General features: G+C 46.5%; 1 protein-coding gene across 1 annotated transcript in view; it reads left to right on the forward strand.

Moving 5' to 3' along the window:
- Window positions 1-17261, forward strand: part of LOC144488128 (SWI/SNF-related matrix-associated actin-dependent regulator of chromatin subfamily A member 5-like) — a gene marked incomplete at its 5' end in the record, with an annotated part of 36799 nt that overhangs the window by 13889 nt on the left and 5649 nt on the right. The window contains 5 exon segments of the mRNA XM_078206153.1: window positions 560-786; window positions 2534-2655; window positions 2923-3075; window positions 4656-4788; window positions 5901-6049. Of these exon segments, the coding sequence (XP_078062279.1) occupies window positions 560-786; window positions 2534-2655; window positions 2923-3075; window positions 4656-4788; window positions 5901-6049 (784 nt within the window).

A 17261-nucleotide genomic window follows, 5' to 3' on the forward strand; every position in this document is an offset into this window, starting at 1 on the left:
ACACGAATTTAGGAGAAGATTCAAAAAAGAAAGTGGCAGAGTGGTTAGTGTGGAGCTCACTACCACAAGGAGAGGCATGACATTGATGCATTTTAGGGAAGTTTGTTAAACATAGAATGGAAAAAGAAATCGAAGGTGTGAGGAGACTCTTATCATGAACACTGATCTGGAATTGTTGATCTAAATGGCCTGTTTCTGCGTTCCAAATACTTAATCCCAGAGAACTTCATATTGCTCGCATCCATATTACATGAAAAGGAATATTCCCATCCCTTCAAACCCTGGCCACCTGGAATGAATTGCACTTTATATCAAAGAACAAAATGTTGAGTGTGTATTCATCATAAGATATGGGTTTCTATATCTGTGAGGTTTAGATGGAGCACCCTGTTCCCTGGTAGGTGAGAGGGGTTGGAATGTGGATCCGAGACTTTGTCCTCGGCACCTATAGAACAAAGCATTCATTTTAGGTTGTAATTGCTTTCAGTTGAGCTACATTAAAAAAATGAATTTATCTCCAAGTTGGTGTGATGAGTTTTAATTCTGGCCTTGCTGACAGGTACACCAGGATATTAATGAAGGATATTGACATCCTGAACTCCTCAGGGAAAATGGACAAAATGCGTCTATTGAATGGACTGATGCAACTGCGCAAGTGCTGCAACCACCCCTATCTGTTTGACGGAGCTGAACCTGGCCCACCTTACACCACTGACACTCACCTGGTAGTGAACAGTGGCAAAATGGTGGTACTGGACAAACTGCTGCCGAAAGTGAAGGAGCAAGGTCAGCCGCAGGCCTGGTCAAGGCTTTTGTTTCCCTTTCTGTCTTTCAATCTTTCTATAGGAAGGAGACATATCGTGATTTGATAGTTTGGTGGATACTTGAGTAGCTCGGACGGGGTGGGGGGTGGCCAACATAAGGCATACGGCCCAAATTAACGATTGCCAGGCTGTAAAGGGAAATTAATTGAAAATATTCCAAAATGTGTTATAAATTAATATGCAATAAACACTGGAATCAGCAATGGTTTTAGTTATAGTCGGACAGGCAAAGAAGCTTCCTGAGATATCCTTGAGGAGATAACCAAACTAAAACACAATGCAAATTAGGTTTTTAGAATATGTTCAACAAATCTTATATTAGAGAGTAAATATAGTCATAAAGTTCACGCTTTGTGAAATAGATGACATTGTCTCAATGGATTAAGAATTAGCTTAATGTTAAAGTTCCTATTTTGGGAGGATGTAGGTTTGGATTCAGATTCGATTGGAAATTCAAAGAGCATGCCAGTCACTCGAACTCGAATCCATAACCAAATTAGTTGAGACTCTGGAGACCAGGAGGAATTGAACAAAAACTACTGTGTAGTCCGATCCATATAGAAGGAAATCCGGTGGAGTGGAAAATCAAACATCCTGGTATATAGATTGGCTGTAAACAACCGCCTGCATGGTTATTTGTGCATTTCCGAGTGCGATGTCAGACTTTGTCATGCTCCGGAACACTACTGTACCTGTGCTGCAGACGGATCAAAAATAGAACAGGATTTTTAGTGAATGAAAGGGGTTTGTGATGTTTAGCCTTCGTAAGCATGCAAGGATTTCCACGACGATGTCTGCAAAAGAATTTGAAAATGATCACTGATGACACCATGGCAGCATTTGACCTGTGCAGCAAGGTACATCAGATTGCATGCTGAGATGTCTTGGATTACAAATCAGCATAGGTTTTAATGAGTTAAAAACTGCTGAAAATACTCAACTAATCTGGTAGCATCAGCGAAGGGTCAACTCTGACTCTTCAGAACTCCCCTCTCCACAGATGCTGCCTGACCTGCTGAGTATTTCCAGAACTTTGCTTCCATCTATTTAGCTTTTATTTCTCAAGTTTTAGTGACTGTTTAAAACAATAGTGTGTCTTGATCTGAAAGAGCATCCTGTTTTAGTCATTCTGGCCTGCCACACGCCATCCACTGGGGCTGGGGGCTCCCAAAAACTGGCCGATTTAGCATCAAATATTCTTCATGAGGAGAGTTGGATCACAGGCCTCTGCAATGCTTGATGGGCCCCATCCTCCTTCCGGGGGAATAGTTACAGGAGCCAAATATTCTGAAAATTGGGGGCTAACGTGTTGGGAGAAGGTGAATGGAATAATCACATGGTTTGGGATTGCAGCTATTTTTTGATTAAGGGTTAATTTTTGCTGCCCAAACTGCAGCACCGTCTGGAATCCACCTGGAATATAAACCCTTTGAAATCATTCCCATCAATCAAGGCAGCTAGGTCACATGGACAGTTCACATTGTATGAATTATAAAATTGGAATTTTGTTTTGGTCATGTGTGTTCATTTCTGCCTCCTGTACTATAACTAGTTTACCAGATTACTCTACATCCTGCATGTTACCACTGAAATTTGGTTTCCATTATCCACATCAGTAGATGTAGGTTTTTGAAGCATTTGTGTATCTGCGCTGTGTTCTTGGCTACCGATCAACCGATTACCCTGATGAATGATCTTCTTTTCCACAGGTTCTCGGGTGTTGATCTTCAGCCAAATGACCAGGGTGTTGGATATCTTGGAAGATTATTGTATGTGGAGAAACTACGATGATTGTAGACTGGATGGACAGACACCGCCTGAGGAGAGACAAGTCTGTTTCTTGCCCTGTGCTTTCAAAACTGAGTTTGTTTGAGGAAAGTTCTCACCTCTTAAATTGATCTGAGGCTCTATTATCTAAGAATTCTAGACTTAAGGTTACAAAACTGACTCAAGGTTTTCAAACAAGAAATATGAATATTCAATTTGAATCTAGCATCTATTTGTATTTTTAAAAATGAAACTTTCCAACAATTAGTAAAAAGATTGGTCCCAATCGTTTGTTCAATTCTGGCTTAACTTTTCTCTCTCATCCCTCCAGGATTCTATTTCTGCTTTCAATAGTCCTGGGAGCTGAAAGTTTCTCTTCATGTTAAGCACACGCGCTGGGGGTCTTGGTATAAATCTAGCCACGGCAGATGTAGTAATCCTATACGACTCAGACTGGAACCCTCAGGTAGACCTCCAAGCTATGGTAAGTTACTGAGCGATTAGTTATTTGTGTTCTGAAAGCCACGTACTGTTGAATGTATAACTATCGTAGCTGGTTTTAACATCCAAGTGCACTGATCAAGCGACATTTGGTACTTTACTGCCACTGATACCCCCTCAAATCTTCCGTGTGTTGCTCCCATGCTTTCTTTCAAACTCTGCTCGACTGAACTGGTGGAAATATTTCAGCAAAGGTCTTCATTTGCTTCTCTTTATTTGAATGGAGCGTGCGGTTGTTTTCAGAATTGGCGTGGGATGATTTCAGCTGACTGGGCATCTTGTTTCTCCTCACCAATTAACTTCCAAATCCAATTGAGAGTTTGGAAATGAAATCCATTTGAAGTTTCAGTAATGCTGAGGTGTCACTATAAGGAACTGCCTTCCGTGATTCAGTTTTACACAAAGCAACTGATGCACGGATTTTAATAAGTGCTTTGTGATTGCCTCGTGTACCAAGGGCTTATGAATTCAAACCTCACTCATTTGTGAAGTTTGAATTAAAAAGTTTATAGTGAGCAGTAAAAGGGAGCAGGGCTACCCAATTGTTCAGGTGGTTCACTAATATGCTTCAGGGAAGAGCATCTGTCAGTACTTGACTCCAATCCACAAACACAGTGGTGATTCTAATTACCCTCCAGTGTGAACTGGCAAATTTCTCACCAGTAAGAAGTTAAACAACAACAGGTTAAAGTCTAACAGGTTTATTTGGGAGCAAAAGCCACACAAGCTTTCGGAGCTCCAAGCCCCTTCTTCAGGTGAGTGGGAATTCTGTTCACAAACAGGGCATATAAAGACACAGACTCAATTTACATGAATAATGGTTGGAATGCAAATACTTACAACTAATCAAGTTTTTAAGAAACAAAACAACGTGAGTGGAAAGAGCCTGTCTTGATGCTCTCTCCACTCACGTTTTTTGTACCTTGAAGACTTGATTCGCTGTAAGTATTTGCATTCCAACCATTATTCATGTAAATTGAGTCTGTGTATTTATATGCCCTGTTTGTGAACAGAATTCCCACTCACCTGAAGAAGGGGCTTGGAGCTCCGAAAGCTTGTGTGGCTTTTGCTACCAAATAAACCTGTTGGACTTTAACCTGGTGTTGTGAAACTTCTTACTGTGTTTACCCCAGTCCAACGCCGGCATCTCCACATCAAGTTCTCACCAGCCAGTCACTGTATTGCAATCAATGCATCTGAGAAATAATTAAACAGGTCCAGGTGTTTCCTTTGTTTTCCCCTGCTGCAACAATTGTTGATGTTGACTGAGGAATTAGAGAGGGTTAAAACATGCAGGAGATAGCCATCCAGACATCATATCTTTGCGAGCTTATGATCAGCTTGGAGATTTCCAGGAAGTTGATTTATTCCCAATCGCCAATGTTAATGTTTTGATCATCAGAGTTTTTGTTTGAAATTCTTAGATTTCTTAATTTAGAAACAATGTTTGCTGGAAAATATATGAATGTGCTGTTTTAACAGCTGAATGTCGAGGAATGTTAATTGAAATTGTTACTTGATTGTGTGGATCTGCCATGTAACTTTAATTGTGTTCTTTTTTAGGATGGCGCCCACAGAATTGGTCAAACAAAAGTAGTCAGAGTATTCCGATTTATAACTGACAACGCTGTGGAGGAAAGGATAGTGGAACGTGCTGGAATGAAACTGAGACTGGACTCTATTGTAACTCAGCAAGGTGGCTGTTGAAGTTGGTTGTTTTTTGGGTGGGAAATGCATGGGGAGGGTAGCACAGAGTCCTCGGTATGTTTCGGTGCTTTGAGGTATTAACTTTAAATGGCATCGTTGAAACTTCGGGGTACCATGAGAAGTGTCAATCATTCCCAGCCTTCACTCCAGAATTTTATCTTGCATTCTTTTCTCCGACTGAGTTATGGCACGGATGTTAAAACTTTGTGTTGGGGATTGTGAATGCATTGGATACTCCCTCAGTCACCTGTTCTTTTTCAAATACCGCAGAACATTTTAAAATTGAACTTCAATATTTTCACAGCTGACTTCTGTGATCACCAATGATTTTAAAATGAATTATCATGACAATAGATGAGGACCTACCACCTGGAACTGTGCCATCTGGCATATGTGTTCCTGATTTTTGGTGAAATGGTCCTAAAAAATGCAAAAATGACCAGAAAACCCTCTGCAATCTTCCACAGAGTGCGAACAGCCAGTTAAAGTACGCTGTGCAACAAAGTGGGCTCAATAGTTTCCACTATAGCCCTTGTGTGTCTATTTATTAACATGTGAACCCATGTCTTGCATTACTACAAGTTTAATGCCCTCCATACCAGGATGTTGCCTGGTATGGAGGGCATTAGCTATGAGGAGAGGTTGGAGAAACTTGGTTTGTTCTCACTGGAACAACGGAGGTTGAGGGGCGACCTGATCGAAGTCTACAAGGTTATGAGGGGCACGGACAGAAGGGATAGTCAGAAGCTTTCTCCCTGGGATGAAGAATCAATTACTCGGGGGCACAGGTTTAAGGTGTGAGGGGCAAGGTTCAAAGGAGATGTATGAGGCAAGTTTTTTACACAGAGGGTGGTGGATGCCTGGAACTCGCTGCCAGGGAAGGGAGTGGAAGCAGATATGGTAGTGAGTTTTAAGGGGCGTCTAGACAAATACATGAATAGGATGGGAATAGAGGGAGATGGTCCCCGGAAGGGTAGGGGGTTTTAGTTCAGTCGGGGCAGCATGGTCAGTGCAGGCTTGGAGGGGCCGAAGGGCCTGTTCCTGTGCTGCAATTCTCTTTGTTCTTTACAATTTCTTAACATCGAGACTGAATTCTTTCAGGAAGGTTAGTCGATCAGAATCTCAATAAGCTGGGGAAAGATGAAATGCTGCCGATGATTCGTCACGGTGCTACCCACGTCTTTGCTTCTAAAGAGAGCGACATTGCAGCCGAAGATATTGATGCTATATTAGAGAGGGGTGAAAGAAAGGTAAAACTAACATCAGGAACGGGAGTGCCCCTTGCTCTGCCATTCCAATCCTGCAACTTCATGGCTCACCTGTTCAATACTCTTCTTACAATGCTGCTGCAATATTTTCATCGGCACAATAAGTCTCACTTAATCTGCATCTCATAAAGTTCTGCAAACTGAGTATCAAAAGCTAATTGCATTCAATGCATTGTACTGTGATGGTTTTGTGCAGTCTCTTTTACTCCATACCATTGTCATTGTGCCAAGAGGAGATGATTAAACAATTGGATTAAACCCTTCATTTCATCTTTGGAATTGTTTGTGTTTACAGCAAAATGTTTTTTTTTAAAGCCTTTATTGTGGGTTTTGACAAAACGATTCAAATGAGTTCATCTGTCTTGGTGAAGTTAGGGCCATTGAATCAATCTTGCTATGCTAATGTAAAGTGTTTAGCTGGCAGCTAATACCCAAGTACAAATGTATATTCTGAAATGGTTGTCATAGGCTTCACACATCAATATCTTTGGTGTTAAACAAATAATTTTGGTGTTTATATACATTGCATCACTGGAACTAGTTTTCTATGTAATAGGAATTATACTATCTAAAAGCTAAACTAAAGTACCATTATTTGAAATCTCCTTGGTTTTAAATACGATGCTATTGCAACTTCTGAAGGCCTGTGGAATATGAACAATTACTTCGAGTCATCGAGGTTAACAGCATGGCAACAGGCCCTTCGGCCCAACTTGTCCATGCTGCCCTTTCTTTTTTAAAACCCCTGAGCTAATCCCAATTGCCCGCATTTGGCCCATGTCCCTCTAAACCCATCGTACCCATGGAACTATCTAGTACTTGTGTGGAACACAAGTCGAGACAAAACTTTGTCATAGAAGCATGGAAGGTAAGACAGGAGGAGTCCATTTGGCCCTTCGAGCCTGCTCCGCCATTCATTGCCATCATGGCTGATTGTCCAACTCCATAGCCTAATCCTGCTTTCTCCCCATTAACTTTTTATCCCATTCGTCCCAAGTGCTAGATCTAGTCACCTCTTGAATGCATTCAATGTTTTGGCATCAACTACTTCCCGCGGTAATGAATTGCACAGGCTCACCATTCTTTGGGTGAAGAAATGTCTCCTCGTTTCGTCCTAAATGGTCTACCCCGAATCCTCAGACTGTGACCCCTAGTCCTAGACACTCCCACCATCAGGAATACCCGCCCTGTCTCGTCCTGTTAGAATTTTATAAGTCTCTATGAGATCCCCCTCTCATTCATCTGACCTCCAGTGAAAACAATCCTAACCTAGTCAATCTCTCCTCATATGTCAGTCCATTTTACCCACTGCACTAAGCTTTGATCTCAGTGAGAAGTCCCACAACACCAGGTTAAAGTCCAACAGGTTTATTTGGTATCACGAGCTTTCGGAGCGCTGCTCCTTCCTCAGGTGAGTCACCTGATTAAGGAGAATGATAGCCATGATGTGGAGATGCCGGTGTTGGACTGGGGCGGGAATGGTAATAAGTCTCACAACGCCAGGTTAATGTTAATCAGGTGATGAAGGAGCAGCGCTCCGAAAGCTCATGATTCCAAATAAACCTGTTGGACTTTAACTGGGTGCTGTGAGACTTCTTACTGGATAGTATAGTGTCATCTCTTCAAGAAATCAGTTGCCGTTTTAATTGAGTTTTGAAGTTGCCAAAGTGGCACAAGGTGTGTGGTCCCAAAAAATTCAGTTCTAAAATATAACCTGCCACCGCACGGTGGCACAGTGGTTAGCAATGCTGCCTCAGTGCCAGGGACCCAGGTTCGATTCACAGCTTGGGTTACTGTCTGTACGGTGTCTCCCTGTGTCTGTGTGAGTTTCCTCCAAGTGCTCCGGTTTCCTCCCACAGTCTGAAAGATGTGCTGGTTAGGGTGCATTGGCCATGCTAAATTCTCCCTCAGTGTTACTCGAACAGGCGCCAGAGTGTGCCGACTAGGGGATTTTCGCAGTAACTTCATTGCAGTGTTAATGTGAGCCTACTTATGATACTAATAAATAAACTTTAAAACTTGACAAAAAGCGAACGCTAAAGTTTTGCTCAAACTCTTATTAACTATTTTTTAAAACTGCTGATTAATTTTATTTCTTTCGAATGGGAGATCATGGCCAACTCTGAGTAATGCATTTTCTTCCAGTCAGCTGCAACATTCGTGCCTCTCGGTTCGATGATTATCATAGAAACTCTACAGTGCAGAAGGAGGCCATTCAGCCCATTGAGTCTGCACTGACAACAATCCCACCCCAGGCCCTATCCCCACAACCCCACACATTTACCCCGCTAATCCCTCTAACCTACACAACCCTGGACACTTTGGGCAACTTAGCGTGGCCCATCAACCTGGCCCCCACATCTTTGGACAGTGGGAGTGAAGTAGGCCATTTTCCAAAGCCATATTTTTATTATCTCATCAATATTAACCTCATGAAACATATTCATTTATTGGACTGATTGGCACCATTCATAACGTGCCCACAATGCAGAGGGGAACATCCGAATGGACACTCGTTTAAATCCCCCTCTGCACAGCTGAGAAACCTTTAATTCAAGTTTGATGGAAGATCGTTATTCTGCCCAGCAACAGCACGAAGCTCTGCGCAGCTGAGACACCTTTAATTTCAAAGCTGACAAAAGATCCTTATTCTGCCCAGCAACAGCACGAAGCTGCATTTTAAACCGGCCCTTGGCCAGATGATCGGGATATCTGCGAGTCAAGACCTGGCAGTGGGATATATGGCACCACTGTACTGTAAATAAAATATTATGGGAATAAAATGGCCAAGGCAGGCAAAGAAACTTAATAAACCAGGATAAAAAGAATAAAAGATTAGATTAAATCCCCCTACACACACAGGACAAAATGACACTAACACCTAATCTCGCAAGCATAGAATACAGACACAAACATCAGAGGTCGATTTATATAAGGGGACACATCGAGAGGATAATGGGAAACACATTAAAACACCGGGGCAAGAACAGGCAGTCCCATTAACACAAACACACACCATACAGATGCAAATTGACAAAGTCTCTCAGGGAACTTCCTGGCCAGATAGGCCACTTTTTAGGTATTGTAAAAATGTATGATCAAATGTTCCCGCTCGAATTTGGATTCCTATAAATATCCAGAGCAAATGTGTAACTGTTGAGATCATCGTGGCCAAGCCACTGTTTCTAAGCTGGCTCCGGGGGTCTCCCTGGGATCCCAGTAATTGTACAATAAAGAAAAACGCTTTGAACCTTGCCTTGCGACTCGACCTCCTTGAATGGACAGGTACAAGGGATTTTTCCCGACAACAACCTCCAACCCGGCCACCGGCTGCAAATTTAACCCCGAGCCGAACATTATCATCGACCCTGATCTGAAAGCTCACGCCCGGGGAAGGCACCTCCAACCCGGCCAGGCACTGCAAATCTAACCCATAACCTCATCCCATCATCGACCCTAATCTCAATCTCATGCCTGGGGAAGGCACCGCCAACCCGGCCACCGGCTGCAAATTTAACCCCGAGCCTAATCCCATCACCAAGCGTAATCTGAAATCTCATGCCCAGGGAAGTCTCCTCCAACCCGGTCAGGTACTGCAAATTTAACCCCTCGCCGACCACCATCACCGACCCTGATCTGAATGTTCAAGCCGGGGGAAGACACCTGCTAACCGTCCAGCGGCTACAGATTTAACTCCTCGTCAAAGCACATCACCGACCCTGATCTGAAATCTCATGCCCGGGGAAGGCACCTGCAACCCGGCCGACCGGGGCAAATTGCCCCCCTTGCTCCACCCACCATGAACCCAAGGATTCGAAACTGAATATTTATGCCGACCAAAGCGCTCCTCCAAGCGGCCACTTTTCAAATTTCACCGCAAGGTGAAAATTAAACCCGCCTCCGCTCATTAAAGCCCGGCGCAGCCGCCAGGACAACTCATTCACCAATTTTTTTTTGTATGGAAATCATTAACCAATTGTTCCTGAGCTCTGCTGGCCGAGCAGTGGAGTGACGGGACAATCTGACTGTCTCTCTCTCTCTATCTGTATCCGGCTGAGCAGAGGGTTCAATAATTCACAAGGATGTGCAGCTTAGGTGGTTTAAACATGCTAAATTGTCCCTTCGCATCCAAAGATGAGTAAATTGGATGGATTAACTATGCTAAATTGTCCCTTTGTGTTCAAAGATTGGTAAGTTTTGTGGATTGGCCATGCTAAATTGCCTCCTTAGTGTCCAAAGATGTGTACGTGAGGTGGAATAACAATGCTTTAGTGTCCAAAGATATGTAGGTTAGGTGGATTGGCCATGATAAATTGTACCCTTAGTGTCCAAAAATGTAACGGTTAAGTGGATTGGCCTTGCTAAATTGCCCCTAAGTGTCCAAAGATAGAACAGATTAGGTGGATTGGCCATACTAAATTGTACTCTTCGTGTCCAGACATGAGTAGGTTCAGTGGATTGGCCATGCTGAATTGTCCCCTTATTGTCCAGAGATGTGCAGGTTAGGTGCATTGGCTGTGCTAAATTGTCCCCTCCGTGTCGAAAAGTGTGTAGGTTAGCTGGATTGGCCATGCTAAATTGCCCCTAAGTGTCCAAAGAAGTGTCGCTTACATGGATTGGCCTTACTAAGTTAGCCCTAAGTGTCCAAAGATAGAACAGGTTAGGTGGATTGGTGTTGCTAAATTGCCACTTAGTGCCCAAAGATGTGCAACTTAGCCAGATTGGCCATGCCACTTGCCTGGATGAGTGCGGCTCCCGACAACACTCGAGAAAGCTCGACACCATCCAGGACAAAGCAGCCCCCCGCTCGATCGACACGCTAACCACAAACACTCACTCCCTCCACCACCGACGCACAGCGGCAGCCGTGTGTACCATCTACAGGATGCACCGCAGCGACTCGCCACGGCTCCATCAACAGCACCGTCCAAACCCGCCACCTCTACCATCTGGAAGGACAAGGGGGGCAGCAGACACATGGGGAACACCCACCGCCTGCAAGTTCCCCCCTCCGAGCCCCTCACACCATCCCGACATGGAAACATATCGGCCGTTCCTTCACTGTGGCTGGGGTCGAAATCCTGGAACTCCCTCCCTAAGAGCACTGTGGGTGTACCTACCCCACACACAGGAACTGACTGATGTCCAATAACAATCCTGGAACTCCCTCCCTAACTGCACTGTGGGTGTACCTACCCCACACACGGGGACTGACTGATGTCCAATAACAATCCTGGAACTCCCTCCCTAACAGCAGTGTGGGTGTACCTACACCACACACAGGGACTGACTGATGTCCAATAATAATCCTGGAACTCGCTCCCTAACAGCGCCATGGGTGTACCTACACCGACACATGGGGACTGCAGCGGGTTCCAGGGGGCTTTCAGAGAGGGGGAATAAATACTAGCAGAGGCAGCACACAATCATAAACACACCCAGACATTCAACGAGGGGAGGCAGCACACAATCATAAACACACCCTGACATTCAACTCGGGGAGGCAGCACAGAGTCAGAAACACAACCCTGACATTCAACTAGGAAATTTGGCATGTCCGCTACAACTCTCACACCAACGTTTAAAGATGCACCATAGAAAGCATTCTTTCTGGCTGTATCACAGCTTGGTATGGCTCCTGCTCTGCCCAAGACCGCCAGAAACTACAAATGGTTGTGAACGAAGCCCAGTCCATCACGTAAACCACCCTCCCATCCATTGACTCCGTCTACACTTCCCGCTGCCTCGGGGAAATGCATCCGGCATAATCAAGGACCCCACACACACCGGACATTTAATTTACAAACTAAACACAGGATTGAGATAAATGATTTTTTGAGGGAGAGGGAGTAGAGGGATGTTTAAGGTGTAGGGGGCTGGAGGAGGTTACAGAGATAGGGAGGGGTGTAGGGGGCTGGTGGTTGTTACTGAGATAGGGAGGGGTATAAGGGGCTGGAGGAGGTTACAGATGTAGGGAGGGGTGTAGGGGGCTGGCGGAGGTTACAGAGATAGGGAGGGGTGTAGGGTGCCGGAGGAGGTTACAGGATAGGGAGGTGGTGTCAGCGCAGGAGGAGGTTACAGAGATAGGGGAGGGGATGTAGGGGGCTGGAGGAGGTTACAGAGTTAGGGAGGGGTGTAGGGTGCTGGAGGAGGTTACAGGATAGGGAGGGGGTGTAGGGGCTGGAGGAGGTTACAGGGTTAGGGAGGGGGTGTGTGGTGAACCATCGTTGGTTCCCACTAGGTAGTACTGAGCCATGGTCTGGCCAGTACTACGAGTATGTATATATGTTGCTGTTGGGGTTAGGGATGGGTTGTTCTACTTGTTGCTATTGAGGTTAGGGTTGGGCTGTTACACCTGTATTATAGTTATTATGGTACATCCCAGTCGGGCTCCGCCTCCTGGGAGAGGTATAAAGGTAATTGCTCTGTCTGGGACCCCTCAGTCTGGGATCGTGTACTATACATGGTAGCTTCGTTGTAATAGTAAATAAAAGCCTTTATTTCCTTGAGCATCTCAAGCCTCGTGTGTGATAACGCGCATCAATTTTATTTACTATTAATTAAACTCTCGTCGCTAAAAAAAAAGAAAACGATACAGAGAGTATGGAGCAAATGTTAAAACCCGAACGTCTTACACTGGATCCACGTGCGGCGGGCGCCTCTAACACCTTCGACCACTGGTTGAAATGTTTTGAGGACTACCTTGCAGCCTCCGCAGCGGTCACCACAGACGACGACAGACTCCGGGTCCTCCACGCGAGGGTAAGCGACACCGTATATCTCACGATCCGTGCGGCCACCGACTACACAAGGGCCCTTGAGCTTCTTAAGAAGCGTTACATTAAACCGCCAAACGAGATGCATGCTCGATACCTCTTAGCCACTCGACGACGGCAGCCCGGCGAAACGACGGAACAGTCCGCGAACGAGCTCCTACAGCTAGCCAGGGGCTGTAACTGCAAAGTAGTGTCGGCAGACCAGAACATGAACGACCTCGCTCGAGATGCGTTTGTGGCGGGAATCGGATCATCTTATATCCGACTCAGACTGTTGGAGCAAGGTAATCTTGATCTCACTAAGTCGATAGAACTAGCGGATACGTTGGAGGCGGCCTCCAAAAGCCTAGTATTGTATCCCGAAGACAACGTGGCAGGAGCAGTCGCTGATCCCTCCTCGTCCCTCGGGTTCGAAAAGCTGCGTGATGGCGTGCCCACACTCGGGCCTGACGACGGCAGCAGCTCCGGGCGGCCCGCGGTGTTACTTCTGTGGGGGAGTGAAGCATACTTGGCAGCGATGTCCCGCTAAAGCTGTGTTGTGCTCCGCCTGCGGTAAGAAGGGGCACTATTCGAAGGTATGCCGATCCAAACTTATTTCCAGGAACAGCAGTGCGGCCTGCGACTCCCCGGAACCCGGTTCTTCGTCATCGGCATCGTCGAGGGTTTCATCCACGTGCGAGGCCAGGACGCCGCCATTACAGTCGACGGAGTCGCAAGAGATGCGCGACCACCAGGGGTCGCTGATTTTGGTGCCATCACCCACGTGCGACCTATGGGAGCAGCCATATTGGTCGGCACCGACCGCGAACGACCAGCAGGGGTCATCTTCATCTATCTCAGCTGCCTGCAGTGGCGCTCATGAACCAATGGTGGCGTCGATCATCGTGGACCAGGCCAAGCCTCACAGACTCGACAAGTCTATGATGGACATTCAGGTAAACTAACACTTGATTTTTTGTCTGTTTGACAGCGGGAGCACTGAGAGTTTTATTCACCCAGATGCTGTGAAGCGGTGTGGCCTCCAGATCCAACCTGTCAAACAGACGATTTCGATGGCATCAAGGTCCCGGTCTGTCACAGTGCTAGGGAGTTGCGCGGTAAATTTAATGGTGCAGGGCACGGTTTACGAGCGCTTCAAGCTCCTGGTGTTACCGCACCTTTGCGCGCCAATACTCCTCGGACTAAATTTCATGGTCCACTTGAAGAGTGTAACCCTACAGTACGGTGGGCCATTCCCTTCGCATTCAGTGCGAGAACAGCAGCTTCCAAATTGCCCAACGCGCCCCGCCTGTAGCCTCTCAACGCTGAAGATTACCACACCCTCCCTGTTCCAGAATCTTGTGCCAGGCTGCAAGCCCATCGCGACTAAGAGTAGGCGTTACAGCGCTGAGGATCGGATCTTCATTCGATCTGAAGTTCAGCGGCTCCTCAAGGAAGGGATCATACAATCTAGCGCTAGTCCATGGAGAGCGCAGGTCGTGGTGGTCAAGAGTGGGAACAAATCCCGGATGATCATTGACTATAGTCAGACCATTAATAGATACACACAGCTGGATGCGTATCCCCTCCCGTGCATATCTGACATGGTCAACCAGATTGCGCAGTACCGGGTGTTCTCCACCATAGACCTCAAGTCTGCCTACCACCAACTCCCCATTCGCCCAGAGGACCGACAATACACGGCTTTTGAGGCAGATGGTCGCTTGTATCACTTTCTCAGGGTTCCTTTTGGTGTCACCAATGGGGTCTCGGCCTTCCAGCGTTCAATGGACCGAATGGTGGACCAGAACGGACTGCGGGCTACCTTCCCGTACCTGGATAACGTCACCATCTGCGGCCATGACCAGCAGGACCACGACACAAATCTCCTTCAGTTCCTACGCACTGCATTTCACCTGAATCTGACCTACAACAGGGAGACGAGTGTATTTCGTACCCATTGACTCCGTCCCATCCAATTGACCCATCCATTGACTCCGTCTCCACTTCCCGCTGCCTCGGGGAAAAGCAGCCAGCAGAATCGAAGACCTCCCCCCTCCCCAACTCCACGCACATTTAATTTACAAACCAAACACAGGATGGAGATAAATGATATTATTTTTTGGGGAGTAGAGGGATATTTAAGTGACAGGTTAGGATGGGGGGGGGAGGAGTCCTGCCTCCCCTAGTCGAATGTCAGGGTGTGTTTCTCACTGTGTGCTGCCTCCCCTAGTCGAATGTTAGGGTGTGTTTTTCCCTCTATGCTGCCTCCCCTAGTTGAATGTCAGGGTGCTTTTCTCACTGTGTGCTGCCTCCCCTAGTCGAATGTCAGGGTGTGTTGTTCACTGTGTGCTGCCTCCCCTAGTTGAATGTCAGGGTGCTTTTCTCACTGAGTGCTGCCTCCCCTAGTCGAATGTCAGGGTGTATTTTTCCCTCTATGCTGCCTCCCCTAGTTGAATGTCAGGGTGCTTTTCTGACTGAGTGCTGCCGCCCCTAGTTGAATGTCAGGGTGTGTTTCTGACTGTGTGCTGCTTCCCCCAGTTGAATATCAGCGTGTGTTTCTCATTGTGTGCTGCCGCCCCTAGTTGAATGTCAAGGGGGCTGTATCTCACAGTGTGCTGCCTCCCCTAGTTGATTGTCAGACCCAGCCTTCATCACCATTATTCCTGCGAGACTCATCTCCAAACTCCGTGGCCTGGGCCTCGGCTCCTCCCTCTGTGACTGGATCCTGAACTTCCTAACCCACAGACCACAATCAGTAAGGATCGACAACAACACCTCCTCCACGACCATCCTCAACACCGGTGCTCCACAAGGCTGTGTCCTCAGCCCCCTAATATACTCCTTATACACCTCTGACTGTGCGGCCAAGTTCCCCTCCAGGTTTGCCCAGGACACCACCGTAGTGGGTCGGATCTCAAACAATGACGAGACAGAGTACAGGAATGAGAAAGAGAATCTGGTGAACTGGTGCAGCAACAATAATCTCTTCCTCAATGTCAACAAAACGAAGGAGATTGTCATCGACTTCAGGAAGCGTAGTGGAGAACATGACCCTGTCTACATCAACAAGGACAAAGTAGAAATGATCGAGAGCTTCAGATTTCTAGGTGTCCAGATCACCAACAACCTGTCCTGGTCCCTCCACGCTAACACTATAGTTAAGAAAGGCCCACCAACGCCTCTACGTTCTCAGGAAGCTAAGGGTGCCTGGAACTCACTGCCGGGGGAGGTAGTGGAAGCGGATACGACAGTGAGTTTTAAGGGGCATCTTGACAAATACATGAATAGGATGGGAATAGAGGGATACGGTCCCCGGAAGGGTCGGGGGTTTTAGTTAAGTCGGGCAGCATGGTCAGTGCAGGCTTGGAGGGCCGAAGGGCCTGCTCTTGTGCTGTACTGTTCTTTGTATTAAAGTGGCTGCTGCAGGTTTCATTCGACCGCCGAGTCCATCGATTTAAACACAGGCACTGTTCGGGAATGAAGCAAAATGCAAAAGCCTTCCTGAGGTTAGGCCTGGAATTGAGGCCTAGTCACAGAGGCTGCATTACACCTTTCATTCAACCATTGAATTCAGACACTTCAACCCTGTTGGGGAATGAAGCGAATGTAAAATTGCTCCTGAGATTTAGGCCTTGAAGTGAGGCCTAGTCACAGAGGCTGCATTGTACCTCAGCTGGAAAGAACAAATCTCCCTCTCTCCCTCTCCCCCCAGTTAACCAGAACAATCCTCTCCACCCACACCCACAAATCCCAGCACCCTGTCTAAAAACACAAGCAGGATTCTGGGATTGAGAACAAGCCTTTCCCCCAGGCCCAGGAATTTGAATTTCAGCTCCCTCTCCCTCCCGAGTGCTTTGCAGTGAGTTGGAGAGAGAGAGAGAGACTGGGAATGTTCCAATCCGGATCCCACAGGGAGTCCCACACTGCAGGAGGACACCCCCCACCCCCAGAGCCTCTGTCTCTTTGCCCTACCCCCCTCCACTGAGCCCCCGGGAAGTCCCCTGGGAATGCCTGCCTGCTGAACAGGGCAAGTGAAACTATCCTGGCTAAATATCTCATCGCTAAAGAGTCAGAGAGAGAGATATCTGATAGATAAATGTGTTACTGAACCCAGTCTGGATGCTCCCTCTATCTCGCTCAGTAAGTTTATTGCAGTGTTACTGTGACAGTAATAAATAAACTTTACATTTTTAAACTGTCTCTTTCTCTCTCTCAGGAACTTAACTGCAGTGTTAATGTAAGCCTTACTTATGACACTAATAAACAAACTTTAAAACTTTAAATACCCCCCTCTCTCTCTCTGTCTCCTTATCTCTGTCTGCGGCCCAGGTTTGAATTGAAATTGGAAAGGCTGCAGAATATTGAGTTTAGTTTCTATCTCCCTCTCACTCTTATCTCTTTATCTCTGTCTCTCTCTCTCTTTCTGTCTCTTTATC

The sequence above is a fragment of the Mustelus asterias genome, unplaced genomic scaffold (assembly GCF_964213995.1).
Source record: "Mustelus asterias unplaced genomic scaffold, sMusAst1.hap1.1 HAP1_SCAFFOLD_1315, whole genome shotgun sequence".
Lineage (NCBI taxonomy): Eukaryota > Metazoa > Chordata > Chondrichthyes > Carcharhiniformes > Triakidae > Mustelus > Mustelus asterias.